The sequence below is a fragment of the Geospiza fortis genome, unplaced genomic scaffold (genome assembly GCF_000277835.1).
Source record: "Geospiza fortis unplaced genomic scaffold, GeoFor_1.0 scaffold488, whole genome shotgun sequence".
NCBI lineage: Eukaryota > Metazoa > Chordata > Aves > Passeriformes > Thraupidae > Geospiza > Geospiza fortis.
In genome coordinates this window covers 2136125-2163707 of record NW_005054365.1, presented here as the reverse complement: position 1 = coordinate 2163707, position 27583 = coordinate 2136125, and the positions used below count along the sequence as shown (strand labels likewise).

The following is a 27583-nucleotide window of genomic DNA, read 5'->3' as shown; positions in this document are numbered from 1 at the left end:
CCATCCCTGGAAGTGTCCAAGCCCTGCTTGGACAGGAATTCAGCTATCCCCTTTACTATGCATCATACTGCTATTCTTACTGTTTTGAATTTAAAAATTAGATTTTTTTTGTGCGACTTATTTGGAGGCTGCTGCCTCTTTTCTCCCAAAGGGCCATGGAGTGAAATGGCTGCTGCTGGCCAGGCTCTGGAGAATTGTGTGACCTCTGCAAAAGACTCCCAGAAGCTTTGGGGATGTCAGCTGCCTTTGGTGCTGGTGAATATTCAGCAGAGATATATTTCAGTCCGCAAGCTGTGATTCCTTTTGCTGTAAAAAAGAAAAGAGAGATGTTATAAATGTTTTATAAGCGGGGAGTTAATGCTGCCTGTGTCATCTGACATCCTCTTCATCTTATTGTATTAGCAAACAAGAGGAGGGATCTCCCCATCAAGTTCAATCGATGACTGAAGAACAAGGCAAATCCAGCTCCTGGGGACAGGAAAACAAAAGATATCAAGTGACTGGGTGATAGTGTATCTGAGAAAATTAAAGCAGAGATAGCCAGGCATTTTTAACTAAATTGCAGCTGTTGTCCATTCCTGTGATCATGGTGTTAATGAGATTGGTGATTTATTAATAAGTGTTTGCAAAGTTATTTCTACAGCAGAGTAAGGAAAGCTACCGGGAGACTTTATTGTGGCTTTTCAATGTTTGCAGGGGACTTAAAGGAAAGATGTAGAGAGGCTTTTTACCAAAGGCTGTAGTCATAAGATAGGGGGAATGACTTTAAACTTAGAGAGTAGGTTTGATTGAACATAAAGCAGAAATTACTCCCTGTGAGTGTGGTGAGGCCCTGGCACTGGTTTTCCAGAACAGCTGTGGCTGCCCCTGGATCCCTGGGAGTGTCCAAGGCCAGGCTGGATGGGGCTTGGAACAGCCTGGGACAGTGGAAGGTGTCCCTGCACATGGCAGGGGGTGGGACTGGATGAGCTTTAAGGTCCCTTCCAACCCAAACCATCCCACAGTCTTGACTGCCAATAACAGTGCAAATGTTTTGTGTAAGAAACATTTAATCAGAGGAATCAATGACTGTAGGTATCCAGAGAGTGTTCACACAGCTCCTGGGCTGCCCAAACCACCATTAAATCTTCTGCAGGTGACAGATACATGAGGTTCAGGTCTCTTTCAGAGACAAACACTGTGGAGGAATTTACCTCATTTTTTTCCCCCCCATACCTTTCTCTTGATATCTCAGGTCTTGTCTGTGATGGGGAAGAGTGAGACTGGCATGATTATTTATCCTCCCACTCAAGTTTGTGGCCATAGAATTTTGAAGGAGGGGACCAAATGTCTCTATCTGTTTTCTGGGTGACTCCTGCCAAAGTCATGGATATCTCAGTGTTGCTAGGAAGAAAGAAAATGTTTCTCTTTCCAAACATGGTTTCATGCCATTAAATGTGTTTTCCCTCTGGCTGAATCAGTAGCTGCCACCTTGGTGAGCCCAGGCCCAGACGTGCACAGGGTGTGACAGATGGTGGAAAGCTCCTTCCTGTCCTGTGTCACAGCAAAATGCTGATGGCTCAGGAGAACTTCAAGCTTCCCTTTTTAACGTGGCTCACCAAGAGGCATAATTCACTTCAGAGGATAACAGTCCATTTTTTGGAGGTCCTCATGATGGTAAATTACTCCATTTTTCTTTTCACTCCTCCTTTTTTTTTTCCTACTAAGTTTCAGATACGGATATTATGGATATTATTACACATATTATCAGTAAGTGGTGGAATCACCGTCCCTTGATGTGCTCAAAAAACAACGTGGATATGGCACTTAGGGACATTGGCTGCTGGTGGGCTTTTCAGTGTCAGGGAATTGTTGGATTCAATGATCTTAGAGGGCTTTTCTAACCTGAGGAGCTCTGTGATTCTCTGCTGCTTTGTCCTTCTTGCACAATGGGTCAAGCTGGACTTCAGTGATGTTAGCAGTGTGAAAATCATAACATGAAGAAAGCTACTCAAAAAATGCATGTTTTTGTTAACATGTTGCCTCAAATGGTGATGGAATGGGGAGACAGCCGCTGTTGATTTGTAAATAGATATGCAAGCTGCTCATCACTTCCCTTGATGTGTGCCATTGGATTTATTGTGTTATGTTTATCACATCATAGTCGTGAACCGGAAAAGGGCTACACAGAAAAAGCATTCAGGACACGCTGAGTTTATTGCTAAGTTCTGTTTAATGCAGTTTAGCAGCAGTGGAGGAGAGCAAGTGCAGTGTTGTGGCCAGCTCTGTCCCTGCCCAGAACTGCAGCGATGCCTTTGCAGACAATCATCACTTGCAGCATCACCTTGTGTGCACCCTGCACCCACGGATCTTCCCCAGCTGAGGCTTTGATTAATATTCTGAGTCAGGGTGAACAAGGACTCCTCTTTGGAAGACAGGTATTATTTTCACTCCTTGGCACTAAAATGAGCTTGGGTTTCAGACATAAAACATTCTGAGGAGAGCTTTGTGCCAGTGGCAATTTTATATCTCGCGATCCGCTGGGAGATGCAAACCGCGCTACTGAGAGAAGGTGGTTCTGAACACTCCTTGGAGTTATGGATCTCATCTGCTTGCACCCCAGCATCTCCCACAGCTGCAAATGACCACAGAAAATATGTATTTTGAAAAGTTTAGATTATTTTAAATGTTTGTTAGATGTTTGTGAGTACATGCCTGGAATAGAGAGGACTTTGGAACTATTTAATTGAGTCTTCCAGTACCTGAAGGGAGCCTACAAGAGAGCTGGAAAGGGACTATTTGCAAGAGCCTGGAGTGACAGGACAATGGGGAATAACTCCATACTGAGAGAGGGTAGGTATAGTGTCACCCTGATTTTTTAAAATTTTCTAAACCTTTCTAAACCTGACGTTTAGATTCTTGTAACAAACTTTCTCACACACTTTATGTAAATACCTTATTATTTTGCATTCTTTTATGGAGGAGGAGAAGAAATTTGATGGACTGTTGGTTCGTCCAGTGTCACTGGAGAGGTGGCACTTTCACCCTCCAATCCGCTGTCACTTCTGGAAATCTATAAATGTTGAAGTCAGAAATTAAAAGATCTCTTTTACCTTGAAACAGCAGCGTATCTGTGTCATGTTATTTTGTGTCCTATAATAACAGTTTAGAGTTAGAAGTTAGGAAGAAATTCTTCTCTGTGGACAGGTTGAAACACAAGATCTCCCATCCCTGAAAGTGTACAAGGGCAGCTTGGATGGGGCTTGGAGCAACCTGATCTAGTGGAAGGTGTCCCTGCCCATGTCAGGGGGCTTGGGACTCAGCTGTCTTTAAGGTCCTTTCCAGCCCAGACCATTTTATGATTCTGTCAACTATCACAGAAATTCACTATTGTGTGACAGAACAAGCCAATAATAAATTAGTTGTGATACTGAAGTGTTGATTAGTTTCAGGAGCACACTTGAAAATAACTTTCATGTCGGGGCTAAAAATCTTTGTGCCCATCTATTAGACACCCCTGCTACACACCTGTGTATTCCCACTGGAGAGCTGAAGTTGCCTGGAGGTGTCATGCTGGAACTGGGCCTTACAAATTGGAAATGAGTGATTAAAATGCTGGGAGAGGGGCTTTGAAAGGAATCACAGCAGCTCTTCCTAGTCCATAATGAGCCATCGACTTGCAGCAGGGATGTCACTAGTCACTGGTGTGGAAAATCAGTGTCATAAAGCAGATGAACGCAAATAAACCTTTTTGGAGCAAGCTCTTGCTGGTATCTGGAGGTTTGCAGATGTCACCTTTCCTTTGCAGGTGTGTGTTTGGCCAAGTGCAGGCACAGAGCTGGGGGGAGCAAGCACTTGTGCTCCCCCACCTCTCCCTCTGCCAGGGCAGGACCCCAAACATATGCAGAATTCATTCTTGTTAGGCACACATGATCCATTTGGGATGGCTCAGTCCAGCTGGCAGCCCCAAAAACAGCATCCAGGAACAGCTGTGGGTGCCAGGCTGCCAAAAGCACGGCACAGCTGATGTGAAACCCGCGAGCAGGAGCCTCAGCTCCCCAGCACTGCTGCTCTGCTCACACCCAAAACAATCAGCTCTGAATGGAGTGGTGAGCTCACTTTTATAGAGCTCTGTTTTATACCCTTGATTGCCTGTGGGTACCTTTCAGATTGAGTGTTTGAGTTTGGACTTGAATAGAAAATACCTGAGAGTTCCTGGAGAGGAGCTGAATGAGCTGGCACTGAGATGGATGTTAAATGCAGATCAGTATTTTCAGTCCTGGATGATTTGCCCCCAGCCCAAAAAAACTGAATCCAACCTGGATTCAGTTTTCTATTCAGTTATCTATACTCGATCACATTAGAATAATTCAAGAATATTTGGGGTTTTTACCTTTCCCTCTTCTGTTGTATCCCTCGTCCCTTTTCTCTTTCCTCCCTTAACAACTGAAATTCCTATGTCTTTAAAACATCCAAGGTTTGCCTGGGTAGTTTTTCATTCTCTGGCTGCAGAAAGAGAACTGAGGAGATGCTTTTGTCACAGGTACATCAGTTCCTCTAGAGGTACATCAAATTCCAAGTTTCAGGACTGCATCGATATTTTAAGGATCATTAGTTTTGTTCCCATTTATACCTTGTTAAATATACATCTTCTAGGCCCTCTGTGAAGCTGTTTATCATCCTGTCCCTGGGAATTTGGACTAATATCTGAATACTGTTCCATTAAAACAGCAGAATTACATCCATCAGGATGGGAAGTCTAAGCAAAAAATAATACTGAGCTACAAGTGGCTAAGCACAGAGAGGGGGCCAGGGCAAACCAGTATTTTATTCTAGCCTGGGACAATCCTACAGCCTCAGGTGAGGTGGCTTATCCAGCTGAGACCCAGGAAAGCCAAGAGTCATGGTGGATTTGTTCTCAAGAGCCTCTGATCACTGCTGGGATGTGGTGTTTTACTGAGGGTTTATTTTAGCTGTCAAACATGCAATCAAGATGTAGCTTCAAGATTCACAACATGTTTTTGTCTGGTTAAGGCCTCCTCTTGGTTGACTACTGCTGCTCCAAGAAATATTTATTTACTTAGTGTCTTGTGGGTGCAGCTATTTCTCCAGGCATTGTCAGGGGAGGTTTTTCTTCCTTGCAACACAGTGACACAAATACCTGAATGGCAACACTTAAAGAAAGACTGAAAATAATAATTGTGGCTTTTGTTGATGGATTTACGTGCACTGAAAGACAGGCTGGACACTTATCACTGAGGAGTTGTGCATTGTAGCTGTAATTCAATGTAGTTGTTGGAAACCAGGTTTTTTTGGCACTTTGTCACCTGATGTTCAGAAATGTTGTATTTTTCAGCATCAGTTTGGAGGTCTGCATTTTATAGACATCTGTATTGCAGTAGTATCTAAATCAGAATTTCACTCTGATCTGTAAGTGTTAATTAAGACATATTTGTAAAGGAGGCAGAAGCAGGAGGTGGAAAGGCTACAGCAAAATTTTTAAATTATTCTTTTTATGGTGCTATTTGAATTGTAGAAACTCTGTGCCATGACTGCTTAAGTTGGGTAGTTGTTATTTATTCCTAGAATCATAGAATCCTGGAATGGTTTGGGTTGGAAGGGACCTTGGAAGTAACATAATTCCAGTACCACTAGACCAGTTTGCTCCAAACCTCACCCAACCTAACTCATAACAACATCTAACAATGCTCATGTAAATATTGGTGACACGCATAACTTGTATTTATTACAACCTTCTATCAGGCATTGTTCCCTGCTTAGGCCAAGCATCAACATGAAGCACAGCTAGAAATCAGCTCCAAATGAGCTGGTTCCTCACCCCAGAGCTGCCAAGGGTGCAGTGTCCCCTTGGGCTTGCAGCCAGTGTTCCTGTTGTGGAGTGCCTGTCCCTGCTCATGGTGGCCTCACCTGCTGCTGGCCTTGCCAGCTGTTGACTCACACAGTGGCTTTGCCAGCTGTTGACTCAATGGCTTTGCCAGCTGTTCCCTCCTGAACACATTCCTGTTGGATTCAGTGCCTCAGGCCAAAGCAGTTTTGAAAGGCTGTTGATGTGGGTGTGTTTTTCTCCGTGTTTTGCTCTGTGAAAACAGCTCAGCCATTCCCTGGAATAAAGGCTGTGAGAAATGTCTTGCCTTGCTCATGTCAGGGAACATCCAACACCTGCAATGCCTCCAGGCCAGGGTTGCTGGGCAGGAATGGGCAATAAAAGAATCCTTGGTGAAATTGCTCTTCCTCCTGCCTGGGTATTGGGGTCAGGGCTGGCAGCAAGGAGAGGGTCTCTCCTTGATCTTGGTTTTCCCCTGCCTAGGTGACTAGAAGAGGGTGGGATCTTGTTAGAGGCTGGTGACATAGAACATAAAGCCACAGAATGGTTTGGATTGGAAGGGATCTTTAAGCTCATTCAGTCCCTTCCCCTGCCATGGGCAGGGACACCTCCCACTGTCCCAGGCTGCTCCAAGCCCCATCCAGCCTGGCCTTGGGCACTGCCAGGGATCCAGGGGCAGCCACAGCTGCTCTGGGCACCCTGGGCCAGGGCCTGCCCACCCTCCCATCAGCAATTCCTTCCCGATATCTCATCCATCCCTGCCCTCTGGCAGTGAGAGCTTTTCCCCGTGTCCCATCAATCCAGGCTCTTGTCCAGTGTCTCTCCCCAGATTTTTTTATAAGCTGTCTTGAGGCAATTGAAGGCCACCAGAAAAGTCACCCCAGACCCTTCTCTTCTCCAGGCTGAGCTCTCCCAGTGCCTTCAGCCTTTCCTCATAGGAGAGGTGCTCCATCCCCCTAATCAGAGACATGACAGACAGCAGGGAATTACTTCCAGCTGCATTCTGCAGGCACATTGCTCTACCGCAGACTTTGTTCAGTGCAGCAGATAAAATCGATTTCATATTTTACCCAGGCTGTGCTGCACACCTCCCATTGGATAGAAATGTCTAATGTTCTTGTCAATAGTGGTGACTCAGAGGCACCCCATGTCCTGGCAGGTCTTTCTTGCCTCCCAGAGACAATGAAAGAAAAGGAGCAGGTTTCTGTTGTGAGTGCCTCTCTCCCCTGAGGCACAGTGTTTTCCTCCAACACAATTTAAGCTTGAATAAAAAAGATGTTGATTGCTAAACTAATTCTACTTTACTGTTCCAGCAAAGAACTAAGGTGGTTTTTCCTGGTAGTGCTCAGGCAAAAATACTCTTTTAAGTGGTAGCTGGACCACCAGGTGAATCGAGTCTGGCTTCCTACAGTGCATGAGAATGAAATGTTAATTTTTACAATAGCTGATTAAGTAAAACACACTCCAAACCATGACTACTCTGACTGTGGGAACAGGCAGGACAGTTTTCAGCTTTGGATTTATATTTTAAGAGATAAATGATATTTTAGAGCTCAAGATAATGACACTTGTGTGTAGCAGCACTAAGTTTGCTTAGAAGAAAACCTCCCTAATTCATGTCCGTGACAAAGTCTCAAAATGCGAGATGCTATTAATTCTGCAATTCCTTGTATAAACTATGGATAGCAAAATGTGTAACAGTGTGCAACCAGTCCAAATATTTGTGAAAAAAAATCCCTCTCTTTTGCTTTGAATAATTAATTTGGCATCCATGCCAGACTCCAAAGCTTCTTTCCACGAAGCATATAAAGAGCAGGCAATCTCTCATAGAGTGTGGGCCCAAATCTGCTCACAGTTCTGAGGTACAAATCCAAAGCCATTGTGCTCAAGTCAATGGAGTTAGTCAGGATTTGCTTCAGAGTGAATGGGAGGAGAATTTGACTCATTTTGTGTATGACAAGAGATTATTGCACAAATTGTGGCTCACTAAAAACAAACAGGCAGCGATTTAAAAGGCTCTTCTTTGTGGTGGGTAAAGGATGGTCCTGATTAAACTGTAACCATCATAAGTATTTAACTGATGTGTTCACAAGCACAGAGCATTGTTTTGTCAAACATAACCTATAACAGCCAGCACAGACCCTTAAAAACTTCCAAGTATTTTGCATAAATGTCAAGGTACTCTTCAGGTGCTCCAAGACAAACACACTCCAAAGTGTTTCAGTAGAAGCCAGAGTGATTGGTGCTTTGCATGAATCAACATGAAGTGAATATTGAGGATAATCAGTGAATTCCCAGCTGGAGGTGCAGCGAAGTGCAAACAGCCATTAGTGCTGCTGAGGTAAATGCATCCTGCCAAACAGAAGCGTCTGAAGGTAGCTCTGAGAGACACAGCTTCAGAGCAGTTGGTGTTGATTTGGGCTTATACTCAAGATGAGTCACAGAATCCCAGAGTGGCTCAGGCTGGGAGGTACCACAGTGGGCTCCCTGGTTCCAGCTCCCTGCTCCAGCAGGGTCATCCCAGAGCACAGGGTACAGGATTTTGTCCAGATTGCTCCGGAATATCCCCAGTGAGGGAAACCCCACACCCTCTCTGGTCTCTGTTTCAGTGCAGACTTCTTCACTCTGCACAGTGAAGAAGTTCTTCCTCATGTTTAGATGGAACTTCCTTCTGTTTCTCCCTGCTCCTCTCCTTCCATTGATCTGCATCACTGAGAAGGGCCTGGTCCATCCTCTGACACATCCCCTCAGAAGCCTGTGGGTTTTGCTTTCCCTCTCCCTTCCCCAACTTCTCACTATATTTTCTGTCTTATTTCACCTGCTTAATCATTCTAGTGGCACAACCCTAACTTTTTTCCCTCCAAGGGACAGTCTTGCTAGACAGAAATTAGGCACCAATTCAGTTCTTCATATTCACTTCATGAGAACGTGACCTGACAGGGCCTGCAGTCACTGCCACAACTGATGGTGAGCAGTGCCATGTTATTGGAGTCAGAAAAACCTGAATTTATCAGCCAAAGCATTCTTCTGCCCTGGAAATATTCCTTTCTTGGGCAGCTAAGGGAACTTTCCATGCTCTTGGCAAAAGTGTCCCAGTCTGCACTTGTCAGTGTTTATAGTTTTACAGTAATTTTAGGAGTCATTTTGAAGCAAATGTTTCTCTACTCTCATCATTGAATGGATGGATTTATATTAGCCCACTTCATATTTATCATCTCCTCCTGCAAGGCAAGGAAATGGGTGTGAGTGTTTCCAGCAGCGATGCAATGTAACTTGAAACTGATTTTATGCTCTCTGTATCCTGCACTTGAAATGGCCATTTCTGAATGCTTGTTTTCAACAAAGAAAGTACTGTCTGTAATTTCCTTTATTGAGCTTGTATTTGCCTGAGAAAAGCAGTAATGGGTTTGCAGTTCATAGCAAATCAGCCCTGTTTAGCTTGCTGGAACTTTCACCAGCTTCTGAAGGCTTCGTGCAGGATAGCTGAGCAGTGGAGTCAGCTGGGGATTCAATATCTACCAGAGGAGATAAGTGAACTAAATTCCACTTGATTGAGATAATATTTGGAACAAAAGAGCCTGTATCAGTAAGTTTATTAAAGCTTTGTATTGACTCAGCCCGGCCTGTTGGGAGAAAAGCAAGATTTGGAGACTGGGCTGAAAGTCAGTCATTCCCATACTAACACTTTGGGTTTCTGTGACTTGGCCATGATCTGAGCACTCAGAATAGACTCACTTTGACCTTGAGGCAGGGTTGTTTGCCATCTAAGAGCACTTGATGTAGGAGCCTTCCTGTGAGCAGAGGCCCATGCCGCACGATGATCAGACTCGGGTCCAGCCTTGCCCTGGTGGTCTCCCTCTGGGGCTCCTCTGCCCACGGGCTGCCATAAACTTCATAAACTTCATAAACTCAGCCAACATTGCTAGGAAAAGCAGTAAGGAGTACCACAGAGTGATTTGGCTTGGAAGGAACCTTTAAGAATATTTAATTTCAAGCCTCTGCCACGGGCAGGGAAAGTCTCCAGTAGAGCAGGTTGCTCCAAACCCCACAGCAGCATCAGAATGATGGCTCCATGACCTGACCACTTGGGTGAAGGCCTTTGGGAATCCTGTCCATGTCTGAAGGGAAGTGAATGACCAGTGAAAGTATTTGGAGACATGGGAATGTCATGGTTTACACCTTGTGTTTGACCAAGAAGGAAATAGGGGCATCATGGGTGTAAAGTCATACACAGGGAGGCCAAGAAGCCTCAGCCAAAGTGCATCTCAGTAGGTTAAAACAGCAGGAACATGTAAAAGGAGTTGGTTTTTTACATCCCAGAAGCCAAAAGTTACTGCACAGTTCTGAAGAGGCACTTCGTAGGAAAGTCTTTGGTGAGCATTAGTGGCCATGATCCAGAAAATAATAATGGGAGTGGACCCTCCGTGAGGACTTGGATCTTTTGAGTGATGAAGAGTGTGAAAAACAGGGACTCAAAATGGGAAGATTAGAAATACCATGAAGCCATCTAAAAAGGAAGTAGGGAAATTGGTTGGAAGATGTATGAAATTTATAGGATACCTAAAAATTCAATTTCTGTATTTTCCTAATGTTGTCTTTCAAAACTGGAGCACTGAAGTAGTAAATTTGATCCTTCTAACCTAGATGCCAGCTTTGGTTAGATAACGTCCACAGATATCCAATTTCAAGCTTTTTAGTTAATTCAGTGTTACCATCCTAAATCACTAAATACAAGATGTTTATGCTTGGGATTTGCTACCACTGGACAAATTCTCTCAAAGCCAGAATATGCAATTATTCAGGAACAAACTTAGGGGTGGTTATGAAATGTCACTAACCTACAGTTCTTGTTGAACTATATCATGGGTGCTGTTCCCAGCAAAGGGGCTGGGGTACAAAATGTTTATCCCCACCCCAGCTTTGCCCTTTCTGCCTCCTGGGCCCTCAAACTGCAGAGCAAATATGACAGCTGTCAAGGGCCGATAAAAAATTATTGAAAAAAAAATGCAAAGAAAAGAAACCATCCTGAATCTATATTGCTGAATTCCCATGCCTTTGAAGGATGTGGCTAAATAATCTGCATTTGTCTCCTGCCTTTTGCAGAAGGAGCTGGCATCAATATTAGCATTAAACTTTAATTTTCTTCCTGCTAAGGAAATTATGGGCCCTGCATCCATGACATCACTGGAAATCTGGGACATCATGTATTTGCACAGCTGGCCATCCAGCTGTAATGCTGCAAAAGAGGTGGCAGGGCTCCTTCCCCCTTCCAGCAGTGCACTGTAACTTGTGTCAAATGCAGTGATGTACTGATGTCATCAACCCAGACCCTCCTTTTGTCCCTCAGTGCCAAGTTAATTAACATGGTCTCAACCCCAGTGTATGGCTGGTAATGGCATGAGCTAATCAAGCAGGGCTCAGCACATCTGTCCGGGTAAAAATTACACATCCACATGCTGCCTGCCCACTGCAGTGCATGGAGGCTGATTTTGGGGCTGTGGACCTAAAGGGCAGCCCATCTACTCGGGCTGTCATTGTTTTCCAACTGTGAGAAATCAGATGAGGGATTTGGTTTTTATGGTGGGGAAAAGTGTGGCTTGGTGGTGGGTTTTGTCTTAGACAATATCCCTGTATCCAGTCGCCTCACTTGCTAGGGATTGAGAAGGGGGCAGATAACTTTCTACAGCTTCAGCAAGGAAATTAGGATTGTTTGCATAGATGAGGTGATGTCAATACCTGCACAGGTGCAGCAGACCAGCTCAAGAATGAGTTCCATTTGACGAGTAGGTTTATCATGTCAGACTCTGTTATATGGACATATAACCTATAAGTCCTAGCACTTCTCTAGCAGTAAAAGAAACTCACTAGAAAAACTGTCTGAGCTTTTGAAAGGTCTCTGGGAACTTACAGATTGTTGTGATGGCTCTTTTTTTCTCCTCTCATGCTGCCTGCATGCCAGCACAAAGTTGAACATGACTTGGCCTCACCCCTGAAAACCACAACAGGGGCAAGTTTTGCTTAGGCCCTGTGGTGAAAGAGGAGACAATGCCTAAAGATCCTTTTCCCTAAAAAAGCTTGGAATCGTGGAATCACTGAAGTTGGAAAAGCTCTCCAAGATCATCAAGGATCACCAAGCTTTGACCAAACACTTGTTGTGAGCTAAACCAGGCACAAAGCTCGCAGAGGGATACTAAGCTGTAGCTGCCATTTTGGCAGTGCCCATAGCAGGCTCTGACAGTGACAAACACTTCCACGGCACAGAAAAGTCATAATGCTCCTTGAGACGGTCAGGCACAAGAGGCTGCTCAGGATGAGCACAGCAATATCCCAACTTGAGCCAGTTGTTTCCAAAGCTGCAGCCCTGGGGTGGCGGGAGGTGACTCACCGGGACAGGGCGGGCCACAAACCTCCTTCCTGCTAATGGTCCATGCAAGCACCTCGCCTGTGAAAACACTGCTCATGATGTGCAAGCTGTGGATCCTGAAATAAACACGGGCAGGAGACCTTTCTCCTTTTTAATGCCTTTATTAAAAGTGATCAGCTCGGGTGGGGGGAACCGACAGGCCGCCGCTGCTCCCAGGAGTGACTCAGAAGGAGGAAGAAGAGGGCAGCTGTGTCCATTGGTCTGTGGGCAGAGCTGGGGATTCTGTCCTCACGAAAACATCGGGAAATCCCTTGCTTTTTGGTTCAACATTCAAGGTCCACTGTCTAGCCAGCATCTTTACGTCAGGGTGAGGAGTAAAAAGGCCTTGGTGGATACTAAATTCTGTTCCTCATGTCTAGTCATCACTTTGATGCGTCAATTTTGTGTTGGCTCATTGTTTTAGGGGTTTTTGGCTAGGTTTGGTGAGGGGTCTCTCCCACTGCATGCTGGATCCGATGTCATTTGCATGTCAACTCAATGTCCCTTCCCTTCCCCGTCTGGGTGCCATCTTCCAGGACCAGCCGTGTGTCACTCAACAAAAGGGGGATTCTTAACCATCAGCGACAGGAGTTAACGAAAACAACCAGTGATTACAATAACAAACAGTTAGAACTCCACCCTGGCAGCAACTGGCCCAACCTGTTAACTCTGCAACCTTTTAAAAAAATGGGCAGCTGTTCTACTCATAACAGTTCCCATATTCTTCTTGGGGGTTTTTTTGTGTTTGTTTGGTTTTGGTTTTTTTGCAGACAAATCTCCTCTTCCTTTGAGCCTGTAAATGAAATACACCAGCCCAAGGGATGCTTAAAATGTTGCCGAGCACAGATCACAACTTCCTGTATTTATTACAATAATGTCCCCTTTCCTGTCCTATCTATATTCATAGGAAGGTGAGATTAGGAAAATATTGCACTTTTTTTTTCTCAATGCAATAGAGCTGATGGAAATAAGGAATAGTTTTTAATCAGTTTTACATGAGTGCCCTGCATTTTGCTCTTTTGGTTGAAATGGTGATTAAATTTAGTTCTGATGATGTTTTGAGGGAAGGGAGTTATTGTGGAAAAACATTTGATGCTCAGAGCAGAGTTACAATATACTTTTTGTGTCTTTTGAATAAATACAGAGTAGAATAGAGTTGAGAATAGAATAAAATAGAATTCTAGAATAGACTAGACTAGACTAGAATAGAATAGAATAGAATACAATACAATATAATGCAATGCAATACAATACAATAGATATGTGAATAGAATAGATTAGTGATGTAGTGAGGGAGAGATGGACACTAATAAAAACATGTAACTGTTCTGATACACCCATGAAGAGGGACATTTTTGCAGCATTAGTTGTGAGAAGTCCCATAGTTAGCAGTCAGTTTGTGCAGGATGAAATGCTGAAAGTACAGCCTTCCCTCTAGCTGATAGGTCTGAGGTTGAGATGCCATCACTAGATCATGAACATCACATTGTCTGAAGCCAAAAAGGGCCATCAGGGTGCATAGCTTGGCCACAGGCAAGGTTTTGTTATTTTTTCCAGTTCCTTCTCTGTTGAGCCAATGAGGACATGTCTTTCAGTAAAGTAACCTGTTTTCAAACCTCAAGTCTTGTTCTAACATCACTCATCATCCTAAGAAATGTATGTCTGACTACAGAATTTTTGTTATTTGAATCTGTCTACCCCTGCCTTTTGGCCATTGGATCTTGTGATGCTGCTTGAGTAAAAGGCATTTTTTAACTTGTGTGTCTCCCAAGAAGAGATATGTGTGTGTAAATAAAGCTATCACTCAGTCTACTACTTGGGAAGACAAATAGATAGAGCTTTGAGATTCTAATTTAAGTGTTTTCCTACCTATTGTCAGGGGGGTTAGGTTGGATATCAGGGAAAGGCTCTTCCCCAGAGGGTGCTGGCACTGCCCAGGCTCCCCAGGAATGGGCACAACCCCGGGGCTGCCAGAGCTCCAGGAGTGCTTGGACAATGTTCCCTGGGATGCATCCCTGGGATGCACAAGGTGGGATTATTGGGGTGTCTGGGCAGAGCTAGGAGCTGGACTTGATCATCCTTGTGGGTCCTGTGAGACACTGGAAAGACTGATGTCCTGTTGAGCGAGTTTTTTTGGGGCCTCCTAGGCCTCTTCCAATTCAGGACACTCTGTGATTCTCCTCACGATTTACCATTTTGTCTTTGGTAAAATCTCCATAACAACCAAAATGCAAAATTCCTGGCTGTAGTGATGTCCCAGCTCCCATACAAATATCTTATCAGAGCAGACAGGAAAGCGTGCATTGCATTGACATGTGCATAAATGAAAAGTGGCTCAACAGCTTTAACACTTCACATAAATTCATCTGCTCTATGTAACACATGCTCGTGCATTGTGGTAGGGGAGGCAGCATGTTCACAGAGAGGTATTTTATTTGCATCAAGGTCCATCCTAATCCAGTCCCTCTCTGCTCATGTAAGGTGTCTCCAGCAGTTTTGTTTGATATGATGATTTTCCACAGCTGGGGTTCACCACGCCCTGTCAAGAGATGGATTTGTTTGGGCAGTGGGTGCATAGATCCCTCTCTAGGGTGTGTTTATCTGCTCAGGTTTGGTGATGACTTGGATCTACAAAGGGTGAAGGCTCTCTCCTGTTGTCCTGATGTTTCTTTTCTCTTTCCACAGTGTACGAGGTGGTGACAGTGACAGGAGACGTCCGAGGAGCAGGAACCGACGCCAACGTCTTTGTCACTCTCTTTGGAGAGCACGGCATCACTCCCAAGACTCATCTCACCACCCAGTAAGTGTCTGAAAGGAAGTCTGTATCTTTGAGGCCTGCTCTTCAGGGACTGCTAAAGCATTTTGATGAAACATAATATCATGCTGATGGATGTGGAGGGAATAAATCTATACAGTATTTTAAGATCACCAGGGAAATCTGAATTTTTGCCATTGCATATTTCGTACCCAATCCGTTGCAAACCTGCATTCCCTTCTGTAGGTGGAAATCCATGTTACATAAGGCTCATATTTGCAAGGTGTGGGGATGTTTGCTTTTCTTAGAGCTTAATTTTGGAGCTCCCAAATTAGGAGCTGAGCATATTCATTGCTTGTTGAAGTGGGCATGATGGGCTGTATTCCCATGCCTAGATCCCACAGAGGTCTCCATGCTAGTCAGGTACAGACAGAAGTGTCCCTGAATGATTCTGAAGAGTAACTCAGTGGGTTTGAATTAATATTGATAGATAACCACCTACAACCAGCCATAGGAAATCTGAGGCAAGCAGAAACGGAAGAATTTAAGCCAACTCCTAATTTAGACTGCTTCCATCCTATCTGCTGTATGCCTTGCTGCACACCACTGTAGTTGCACATCACTCTGGTGGCCCTGTTCTGTTTTCCTCCAGCTGATGTCAACACCATCCTATGGATGGATCTTCTCATTTCTTATCAGCATGTTGAACTTTGTGGGAGCCATATTTTATAAGAACCTATTAAGATGCTTTTGACTAAATAGCTTTTTTCCTTTTTCTTATTTAATTTTTTTTAAATTTATTTACAAAATGAGCATCAGGGTCAGCAGGCGCTCATTTCCCGTGAAATTGAGATGACTTTTAACAAAGTACCAGCTCTGCATGTACTAACTTCCCCTTAGTCAGGCAATTGCACTAAGATAAATCAGAAGATAAATCAGAAATCCCTTCTCCTGAGGGTCTGGGAGAGGCTGTGTGTCTCTGTTTTTCGGTGTTCTTATTGTTTTGGTTTTCTTGAAAATGTGTTTCAGAATTATTAATCCTGTGCTAATGTCACACGGTAACTTCACATTTTCTCCATTTCTACAGCACCGACAAGAGGTACCTGCAGCTATTTTAAATTTTACCCTCAAAAGAGCTTCTCTTCCCAGTGAAACAACTCAAACATGAGAGTCTGTAAAGAAAATGATATGGGAATGGTAAAGAAAATACATGAAATTTCAGCCCTGTTTGCCATATTTCAAATTCAGAAACCAGAGCTAGGAGAAAAAGTTCTATTATCCCAGAAACACCAGGGAGAGCTTCCTGATTGTATATTTTATGTCTATGTGAAATGCTTTGGTTTTTGTTGTGTGATTTTCATCCAGACATCCCAACAAACTGACAAAGTGGAATGCCATTTTCTTTGATGTAACAGAGAAGGAAATGAGGCAAGGACCTAGAAGGGAACGTGGTTCCACTGCAGGTCAGTGACAGAGCTGGGAGCAGCAGCAGCAGCTCTGCTGGGGAAAGAGCTTCTAGCCTCCAAACCTGCCCTGTAGTATTTGACAAAGCCACCAAAGCAACATCTGCTTTTCAGGGAGTTGACTTGTGGTCAGCACTTACATAAATGGCCATTTCACTGGGAAAGCACTCATCTGCTTGAGGCTATGGAAAGAACCCAAATATTACCCTAAAAAATTAATAAATAAACTCTATGCCCTTTAGAGAAGTCAAAATATGCCCATCAGCTGTGGCGTTAAACACGCTGCTGGCTGTGCAGGTGGTCTTTGCTGGCACTTGGGTTAATGCCTCCTCTTTCCTCCTGCTCTCACCACTTTCATTTTGCAAAAGGGAAAAAGAAAGGACACACAGAGATTATTTTAGGTTGCAGCAGCAGCTCTCTGAGCTTGTTTAGACCTGAGTTAGCCTTTTGGGCTTGGTCCCTGTTGCTGCAGTGAGCAGATGGCTGAGGTGTGGAAAGCAAGGATGAAAGAAGCCAACCTTCTGCAGTTCAGGGCTCTTGAAACTGGTCCCGCAGGAGGTGACCGCTAGAACTGCAGCCACAGCTTTCTACTGGGGGTTTCCCAAACATCATCAAAATTTCTGTGTCTCTAAGCAAAGTCTGGCACTTTACAGTGCTCCATCGAGGAACGCTGAGAAAAAAATCTAGTCTGGACCTAGGAGTGCCTTCAGACCTGCTTAATTGATAGTCTTGTCTCCTAATTATGAAGAAATAGTGAAATAGTCCGTTTGCCCCCCTCCCCACCCAAACTTGTTATGCAGCTTTGTGAATATGGCAAAAGGATGGAATCTCATGCATCTTTCAACTAAATGTTTACATGAGTTCACTTATGACTGCAAATGCATGACATTTTATAGGTGTTTACATTTCCCCATGTATGACAGACAGCTGAAATATCATGCATTGCCTAAAGATGGTTCTGCCACTTTGCCTTCTGGTTAAAATGGGTTTTTCCTGTTTCTTTCCTGACTGTGTGCTGGTAGTGAAAGACATGACTGTCCAGGTCTTTTTGTCACGGGCTGTAAGGGGGAAGACATGGCAAGCTGATGAAATGTTATGTGTTTTTAACATTGGCCAGCAATATGGTAACTGTGAAAGACACAAATCTTTGCCATGACTGGTCAGGAGGAGCATCTGTTCTGGAAGTGACAGCACTCAAAATCTGAGCCAAGAGCTGAGTTTCAAAGGGGGGGCTACAAGAAAGGACATGGAATGACAGGACAAGGGGGAAACTGCTTAAAAATATCAGAGGGCAGGGTTGGGTGAATATTAGAAGGAAATTCTTGGCAATGAGGATGGTGAGGCCCAGAGAAGCAGGGGCAGGGATACTCCAGGCCAGGCTGGATGGGGTTTGGAGCAACCTGGCGTAGTGAAATGTGTCCCTGCCCATGGCAAGGGGTAGAATGAGATGGACTTTAAGGTCCCTAAGGTCCCTTCCAACACAAAAACCTTGTGATAATGTGATTTATTTTGGAAAGGAGGTTCAGGCAAGCAGCTGAGTGCCTGGGTGGGGCTGGGATGACTCCACCTTTGCAGTCACTCTCTGCTGGTTTGGGGGGACTCTATCACTGGTGCTGGCAAAGTGCTGCTTGGGCCCAGAAGCTCTTGGCAAAATCCCACTTCAAAACCCAGCTCATGCAACTCTTCAGTTCCCCATCCACCACCCTGCACCAGGTACAGCTCAGCCAGAAACTAAAAGCACTACCACAAATTAATTTCTTTCCATAGGCACCATCACGGACACGTGGGTGAACACCAAGGCTTTTCTTGGTGGCATTTTGAAGGTTGTCAAAACTTTTCCCATAGGTGTGAATTGATCCTCTGTGGTCCCACTGTGAGCAAAGAGTGCTGATCCTCCACAGTATTTTACTTCTCCATGTTTATGTGCTTCCCACCAGGCTGAGGCTGGGGAAATGGTACAGCACTCAGCTGGGAGTGCCACTGCTGGCTCATTCACAGTTGTTAGTCCAAATCCATGTTTTTCTTGCTAGTGTAACTTTTTAGTGTCAGGCTTACTTGGTCCAGTTGGGGACAACTGCAAATAATGTCACAGAGAGGTTTTTACCTTGAGGGAAAAAAAAAAGAAGAAAGAGTTAAGAGAAGATTTAGCAGCTATGGCAATGTGGAAGAAAGATGAAATAATTGGTGACAGCTGGCTTTCTACAGCTGGATTTCTACTATTTGATGACAATACAAAGGATTTTTTTTTAATTTCTGATGCTGAAGACAATTAATTGGCAGTCTCTTCTACCTGATTTTGGGTGACTGTACGGAGTTTTTCCTGTTCCTTAAGCCAGCAAATACATATGAATTGCAGAGTATGTACAGGATAGTCTCTAGAAGATGGTTATGCTTGTAGCCCTAATATAGTTAAGGTAAAAGCCCAGTGGAAGAAGATCTGATTTTGTTATTTAACCTCTCTGGAATAAATGAATAAATACAGGAAAGAGAGCTTATTTACTCTGAGCAGTTAATATAATAAGTTAGGAAGGGTTAGGCAGTTGGTGCAGAAAGAGCTGTTCAGGTTAGGAAGGGAACAAACACCAAGTGCAGGAGGGAAGGATTCTCACCTTGCTGCCAAAGTGCTGCTTCAGTGAGGAGCTGTGATCCTTTTCCTTTAATGCCACAGGAGGTTTCCCATTTTACAGCTGTTTATGTATCTGACTGTGCCCTGATTTATGTCTGCACAATTCTGCAGCACCTTCAGTGCTCTCTAAAGACTTAATGGTCTGGGACAGCGTTAAGTAACAGCACATTTTGGAGTCCATATTCACTTCCAAAAAAGAAACTAAATGGGATTTTCTTCCCTCTCTCTTGCTCAGCCTTATTAGCCAGCCTATGTCTAGTATTTCAGGAATAAAATACCTGAGAGAGTGCTTAGACTGAGGTGTTGAACAACCTAAATGTAAGAGTGGATATAACTGGCATATGTATAAATTATAATCCACCGGCAGCTATGAACACAGCAGCTGGTGGTCCAAGAAAGGTCAAGCCTTAGAGAGAAAAACAGGACTTTGCTTAAAATAGCCAGACTTTTAAGGGAAATCAGGTGTTAGACCCAGGTCTCTGCTGATCAAGTGTCAGCTGCATTTTTCAGACTGTAAAGCCTGGCCAGTTTTCCCCTTGGGATGAGAGTAAGGTGTATTCCTGGAACAAACCCAACCATTCTGTCTTGCTCAAAGCCCTGCCCCTATCCCAACTCATTAATGTCAGTCTTAAAAATGTCTGAGCTCGTTCTCATTGAAAATTTTAAAATATTTCTCCATGGGAAGGGGATGAAGATTTTCAACAGACTAAAATTTACCTCAATCTGGCAAAGTGAATGTAATTAAAAAGTGTTATTTAATACTGGGAGATACTGAGCAAACTTTGCGCTGTTCTTGGTGGCACTGTTTGCTTTGCATACAGTTTCTCTAGAAAATAATTGCCAAACTGCAGATAACAAAGACATCTCCATGCACAGCAGTGGGGTTGGAAAGAAATTATCTTTAAGGTCCCTTCCAAACCAGGACATTCTATGAGTCAATGATTTCAAGATAAAGCACAGCTAAGATTATCTAAATTAAACACCACTACTTTATTTTGTTTATGCAAATCACACCACCAAAGATGAAAATATCTGGTATTAAGATGATGCTGCTCCATGCAGTACACAGTGAAGGAGCACTTACTCAATGTCTGTAATTAAGGCTGTCTGAATCTGTACCTGGAATGCTTATGGATAAGGCAGAGCCTGCGTGTCCTCTGGCACTTTGTAAAGTTTTGGGGTGGATTCAGACTCCCAGGGTTTTGGCCTGGTGTTTGGCTCCTGGGTGTCATCACTCTGCTGCAGCCCTGAGCAATTCATCCCGTCCAATTAAACCCTTTCAAGTGGGGCTGTTTTTTCACCAATTTTTTTTCAGTGCCTGCTGAAGCAGGATTCATTCTGCTGGTCGATAATGTCCTTGGTGCAGACACTGACAGTGGCTGTGCTTTTCTGCTGGTTTCTTTTCCATCTGGAGTGGTTTTGGACGTATGCTGCCTCACATGGTACTCCCAGCCACCTGCTGACTGATGCTGTCAGCTTCATGACAGCAGCCTTGGCTAAATATTTGCAGACCAAACTCCCTGGAGGATTTGTTGCTCCAAGGAGGAGGTTAATGATGCTGCTATTGGAGCTCTGTGCTAAGAGCTGCTATGGTTTGAACATATGGGGGATGTTATTTTTTTTTTGTTGCAGTTAGTTTGTACATGACAATGTCCTCTCTCCAGGAGTGATCGATAGTGGATGTGTAGGGAGGTACAGAGGGATGAGGCCAACACATTGTCAGCATTTTTCCAATACCTTTTGCATCTTCTGGCAAGATGCCATCTTAGCCAGAGGCCTGATAACACAGGTTCACACAGCCCATAATGTGTGTTAGACAACCTGAGGATGAGGGAAGCTGTCTGTACTTTCAAGCCAGGAAAACAACAGGGACAGACCAGTGCTCATCCCTGACACCTTTTCATGGCACCCTTACAGATGGTACTGGCTGAAGGGTGGAAGGGAAATCCTACATGGAAACAGGACATGGAGAGAGAACACTATAGCAATTGCAAATATATGGGGAAGGGAGCAGGGTTCATTGTGTAGTTTTGGGCAGAAATTTCCTTTCTGTCCCTCTCAATTCAGCTCTGACACACATAAATTCTGGGGACAGCTCTGGGCCCTCAGGACAACAGAGACACTGAGGGGCTGGAGCGTGTCCAGGGCAGGGAACGGAGCTGGGGAAGGGGCTGGAGCCCCAGGAGAGGCTGAGGGAGCTGGGAAGGGGCTGAGCCTGGAGCAAAGGAGGCTCAGGGGGGACCTTGTGGCTCTGCACAGCTCCTGACAGGAGGGGACAGCCGGGGGGGTCGGGCTGTGCTCCCAGGGAACAGGGACAGGAGGAGAGGGAACGGCCTCAGGCTGGGCCAGGGGAGGTTTGGATTGGATATTAGGGAAATTTTCTCCACCAAAAGAGCTGTTCAACTCCAGAACAGGCTGCCCAGGGTGGTGGCGGAGTCGCCATCCCTGGCAGGATTTAAAAACCACGAGGATGTGGCACTTGGGCACGTGGGTCAGTGGTGGCCTTGTCCAGCGCTATGGACTCAAAGTCCTTGGGGGGCTTTTCCAACCCAAATGATTCTGTGGTTCTGTGGCATTCTACACTGCTCATCCATGGTGCATGAGAAACTCCCCTGACCTAGCAGGTGAACCAAGGAGCATTTATTTTTTCCTAGAGAGTGGCAGCCTTTAGGATGGTTTGGGCTGTATGACTTTCCGAAATCATCCCCGATACTCAGCTCCTCCAGCTGCTGCTAAACATCCATGGCAGGAGCAGGCAGACCTGTGGGCAGCATTTCAGGTAGATACAACCAAGAACTGACTCTTTCTAATGGTTTAATGGAGCATTTTTAAAATTTTGTTTGAACTGACATCCAGAATAACATTTTGTGCTTTGTGCAGCCCTTAATCCATGGCGCTTCTGCTGGCAGCTCTGTGTGTACAAGGCATTTTCAGGTAAAACACCAAATGCAAAGGCAGTTTAAAGGATTGTTAAGCAGGGATTCAAAGCTAAATTGGCTTAGGTTACTCCATCACTGCTGAAGGTCATTATTTTTATGCCTCTGCTGTGATCAGTATCCAGGTTTTCTGTCTGTTCTTAAGAACTGACCTGTGAAAAGGGTGCTGTTAGCTGATCAAAAGGGAAGACTATTATCTACAAACACTCAAAATTTCCATTTCAAATGTGACTTTTATTTAGGTGGTGGGCCCACTCTTTTTAATTCACTTTCATAAAAAAAAAAAAAATTTACTTGTACAAATGTTTGTTTTATGTACTTTTGCAAACAAAACTGCATTATAGAGGCTTTCTGGTTATCAACCCATCAAGAACTGGCAAAACTCTCATGGCACTGGCTCTGTTGTCTGTGCCCATGGCCTGCAGAGGAGATGCATGCAGGGATTTAAAAATGCTACGCTTGAATATGTACCAGTTCTTGCAGACTTTTAGCAGCACCACTAACCCAACCAGGGAACAAAGTGTTCTGAAGGATTGTACATTTGCAAAGCCACAAGCAGTGCAGCCTGCAGGCAATTACTCAGCTGAAAAAAATCTGAAAACAGCTTCAGATTAAAAAAAAAATTAAATTTAAAAAAAAAAAAATAAAGAATTTTGTATACTAGTCTTTGATGAACCTCCTTAGATGTTTCTTACAAAGCAGTTGGGAAAAATGCTGCAACAGAACATGGAAAAAAATAGAGCTTCTAGAGCCAATCAAATATGTCAAAATAAACAAACCCAACCAAAACATATTTCTGGAGTTGCTCTGGTCTGTTATTTCAGATTAATGACAGGGCTCTGGTGAAATTCAGAAGATCTTTATGGTCTAAAATCCCTGGGTTTGAACCCAGTCAAGCCTGAACTTTGCAAATTTAGTGCTGCAATTTCCAAGTCATATTTTTCCTGCTTTATTTGTCACCAGGGCTGTGCAAGCCAGTGTGCCTCATTGTTTGGTGCCACAAGTTCCTTATGGTAATCTGGCTGTGAATGTCTCATCCTAGTCCTAGCCTGGACCAGACTCTGACACAGCCCAGCTGTAATTTCTCCTTTTCTTTCAGTCTTTCATTTTTCTAGCCTACATTTCAGTGTAGCCATTCACTGTGGGATATTCCCTCACTCACTCCCTCCCCACGCAGTGCTAGAAGGGAGGACTGGATTTTTCTTTCCCATTGATGCTGCAGATCCATCTCAAGGGAAGAGACTTGTCACAACTCTTCCCACCCTTCCACAGCAAGGCTTCCCAGGGGTTTGACTCCTGGGCTGGGTCATGTTTTCCAATGCTTCCCCAAGCTGTTTTGGGATGCACTGTGCATCTGCTCAGGGGGCACTTTTGGATGCCCTGAAGAAGAAGGTGTGCTCCCCAGCATCCCCCCCTGCAAACAAGAGAGCCCAGCACGGTGGCAGGAGTGCCACAAACCAGCAGCCAGTGGGACTGGTGCACTGGGAGCTTTGGGCTGATTACTCTCACTTAATACTTCCATGCCATCTCCGTAGCAGTCTGCAGCACTGCATCGATCTCTGAGCCAATGCGGGGAGAAGCTGCTGTCATTACGATGCTCATTCAAGCCTGACAGACTAATTGCCTTGCACTCGCTGGCTGCTTTCACTCCAGCAGCCAGGCTGGGGGAGGCTGAGCCGGGTTTAATTGCCTCTTGTCTTCACGGCAAGGTTAACCATTTTAGCCTTTTCGTACGCTGGTGCTGCGCCTGGCGCGGGGTGTGAAACAGCAGAATGGACGAGGAGGAGGAGGAGGAAGGCTGGGCATGGGTTTAGCAGGGCACAAAATGACCTGTAAGCAAGGCACACACAGGTCCTTCAGCAGCGTGGAGAGCAGCACGCAAAGCCAAACCCCCTTGCTGGGATTATTAATATTCATTAACTTTCTGCGTGCAAACCGCTTGTCACCGTGGCTTTGGGCTGCTCGAGTGCTGTGGTTTCTTGTTCGTTTTAATACAACTTATGGCTTTTGCTGTGTTTAATCATCCGTAGCCATGCTCAGCAGCCCAGGGGAAATGGGGGCCCATCAGGGAGGGCAGGTGGGAGAGGCTGCGTCTTCAGAGCTTTGCCTTGATGTTATTCATAGTGTTTTCATGGAAAACACAAGCTCAGAAAAGGACAGAGCTGCTTGCCAAGGATGACGCTGCAGGCTAGAGGCAGAACTGGGAATTAAGTTCTACATCCCCTGACCTGGGCCAATAGACTTTGTATTCTGCACTTGCACCTGTGAAATACAAACTGCACATTTAACACTTCCCCAGAAAAGTCAAACTACCTCCTGCCTACAATTGTTTTACTTGGAATGAGATACAAATTTTAGGAGGAAGCACCACAATTTCAGTAGTTGTTTGAAAAAATGATGGGCGATGGGCCTGAAAAGTTGGATGTGGTTGGATGCTTTTATCTCTGGCTGTGTCCTGGGCAGATCTGTGGCCACACAGGGAACTTGCTGGAGCCCTTTGCCCCACCACCAGGAGCAGGTCTGCTTGATGCCTGGAGGCTAGGATGGCAGGAGAGGACACGTCTGGGAGTGGGACTCTGAGGCAAAAAGCATATCGCATTTCCCCCAAAAGCTCCTACCTCAGCTTCTGGAAGAACTCTTGGGAGTCTCAGAAGGAAAAAATGTCTGCTGAATGTCAGTACCTAGAGCATCCAAAACCTGTCACTGGGGAGAGGGCACTGAAAACTAGGTCTTTCCAGCATTAGGAATGACACTTCTTTATCCTTACACGCTAGCACTTGCGTGCCTGCTGTCAAGGCTGCTGGTTTCTCACCATTCCTCTTGATGCATGTGCATTGCAGGAGCAGCACGGCCTTTGAGAGGAGCAAAACAGATGTGTTCCGAGTGAAAACCAATAACGTCGGACAAATAAAGAAAATAAGGTACCTGCACAACGCTGCTACCACAGCACCTGCTCTGTGAGGTGCTAATAGGATGACAGGCTGTAGAGGTTTAAGCATTGCCATGTTTTATTCATTATTCCTTAGCGTGCTCCCATCAAGGTGAAGTTAAGGGGTGGTAAAAGCTTGTTTACTGCCGAAGATTTGAACTGAAGTGTGAAATCACCTATGGTATTGCTTATAAGTATCCATGCTCCCCACCAAGAATTGTATTTCTGTCGTATGCAATCATGGGGAAAGATGTTTAGGACTGTTTTAATGTCCCAATGGAGGTAAATGGGGTTTGCCGTCCACTTTTGCTAACTTAGTGTAATGTAAATGATAATTATTATGTTTAACCACTGTCTGACTGACTGATAAAAAATTTAAAATTACAAAGTAGTACAAAGAAAGCTGGGAAGAGGTGGTTAAAACAATGCAAGAGGAGAATAGAGCAGGAGGGGTACTGGGTGGGAAGGGATTCCCTTATGTTTCAGGTATGCAGTGCAAGGTGAATGAATGCATATGTTGAATGAATGTGGAGGTGTAGGTATGTTTGTGAGCAGATAAAAGATTCACAGACTCACCTGTGATCTCTGCCCATATGGAGGGCTGTTATTTTTAATATACCCTGTAAAAGCACATAAGTTCCTTGAAACTCTTTGGACAGTCAGCCAATAACGGGAATTATGTGTATGTACAGTTGCTCTAGCCTCGCCTAGTAAATAATATTCCACTAAATTATGGTGCTAGTAGCCAGCCTTAGCCAGAATACTGAAACAGGGCTGTTCTTCCTCCAGGATTGAGCATGACAACACCGGGCTGAACGCGGGGTGGTTCCTCGACCGCGTCATCGTGACCGACATGAACAGACCTCACCTCCGCTTTTACTTCCCCTGCAACAACTGGCTGAGCAAGGAGGATGGGGATGGGCTCTATGTCAGAGACCTCATTGGCAGCCTGGATCCCATGGATGTGCCCAAAAGTAAGGTTTTAAAAAAAAAAATACAAACTACTTGGCTTCCTGGTGCCTTGTCGGAAAGGACAGGGTCGCTTTGAGATGATCTCATAGCATAAAAAGTAATTGTGTAGTCTAAGCTAATTCAAGTTTTCTTTATAGTCAGTGGAGAGAGATATAGGAAGATGCAAGATGACTCAAGAGGGTAATTTCTTTTACCAGTGTTAGATCTGATGTCCTGGGGTGGGATAAATCACTGTTTGGAGAAGCTCCAGTCGTTCGTTGAATGCTGAGGGATCTGTGATGACAACATTAAATTAGATTGAATACCTACATGTAGATGAGAGGCATCCTACCCTGGAAGATGTAGCTGGTACCCCTGTGTGCTCCCCAAAGAGGCAGCATGGTTGCAGTCCTCTCCATAAAGTTAAGTGTTTCCAGGCTCTGGTGATGTCCTGCAGGAAATTTCCACAGAGGACCCAACCCTTTCGCTGTAACTCTGCGCCAGTTTTGCTGTAACTCCACATTGGTGTTGCTGTATGTGTGTATGATACCCACACTGAGCTGTTTTTTCAGCGTGTTTTTAAGCTAATGACGTTGAAATGAGGCTAGGACAGCTTGCACACCAGACGTGTACTCCCAGATTGGTACCAGCGTGGCAGCCACGCAGGGATGTATGGTGCATGTAACGTGAGTGATCAAGATGTGAAAGAGGAGCCAGCAAACCAGCCTCAGGTGGGATGTCAGCTCTCCATCTGCAAGTGCTAATGAGGAAACAGAGTTGTGTGTTCCTGATAGACTCACCAGGACACTGCTCCTTTCTGGGAGCTTAATTTTGGGCATGGAAGGTAAGGCCATCAGCTACAGGTCTGGAGGGAAACAGGTAGGACACCTGTGCTTTTGCCAGGATTGAATCTTATTGGAAATAATTAGTAGACCTCTTGCAACAGTGTTGCTGACATTACCACTTAGGAGCAATTATTTGGTAAAACCAATTTATTGCCAGACTTACAAATGGCTGTGAGCATTGACAGATGCTCTAGAAGGGCAAAGTATTGTTATTTTTATTGAGGTCATGTTAACAGTGAAAAAATACACTAAACTGACCCAGAATTGTTGAGTACTTTTGCACTGTTGAGATACAATCTTCAAAAAGAATGCTGGTATGTCAAATATGTAAGCATTAAAGGATGCTGCATGTGAGCTAGCATGCACAAATAATATCCATTAACAAGAAATGCATATTGGAGCATTTTAAAAATGCAGACATCCCCATGATGACTGCCACAAGGGTATGAGATAACGTCTGGAGATGTTATTTGCCAAAAACCCACCCAGTTACTACTGGGGCTGAGTGTGCTGAAGTATCTTGCTACATTTTAAATCAAATTGATTTGTGAAATGGAGAATCTAAGGACACTTGAGGGGCAGGAGGGCTCTGGAGAAGGTGGTGTATGAGTCAAAGCAATGTATGATTAAGGAGAGGTTCCCTTGAGGAGGAAGTCAACCATTCAATCTTAATAGATCTTTAAAAGACACAACACCTTATCCAAATTTAGTATTGCCTCTGCCTGGGAGAAATGATTCAAGGGAACGTGTGTGATTTCCTCCATCCTGTTCAACACCTGTCTCACAGCAGGAAAAGACTCGTGGGCTAAACCCTCAGCTGGTACAGGAGAGTGCAGCTCCAATGAAACTGC

The 27583-nt window shown here is 44.6% G+C and overlaps 1 protein-coding gene across 1 annotated transcript in view; it reads left to right on the top strand.

The window, feature by feature from the left end:
- Positions 1-27583, top strand: part of LOXHD1 (lipoxygenase homology domains 1) — a 150622-nt gene that overhangs the window by 2364 nt on the left and 120675 nt on the right. The window contains exons 2-5 of the mRNA XM_031059646.1: positions 14913-15027; positions 16070-16081; positions 24848-24928; positions 25726-25910. Of these exons, the coding sequence (XP_030915506.1) occupies positions 14913-15027; positions 16070-16081; positions 24848-24928; positions 25726-25910 (393 nt within the window). The remainder of the gene's footprint in view (positions 1-14912; positions 15028-16069; positions 16082-24847; positions 24929-25725; positions 25911-27583) is intronic.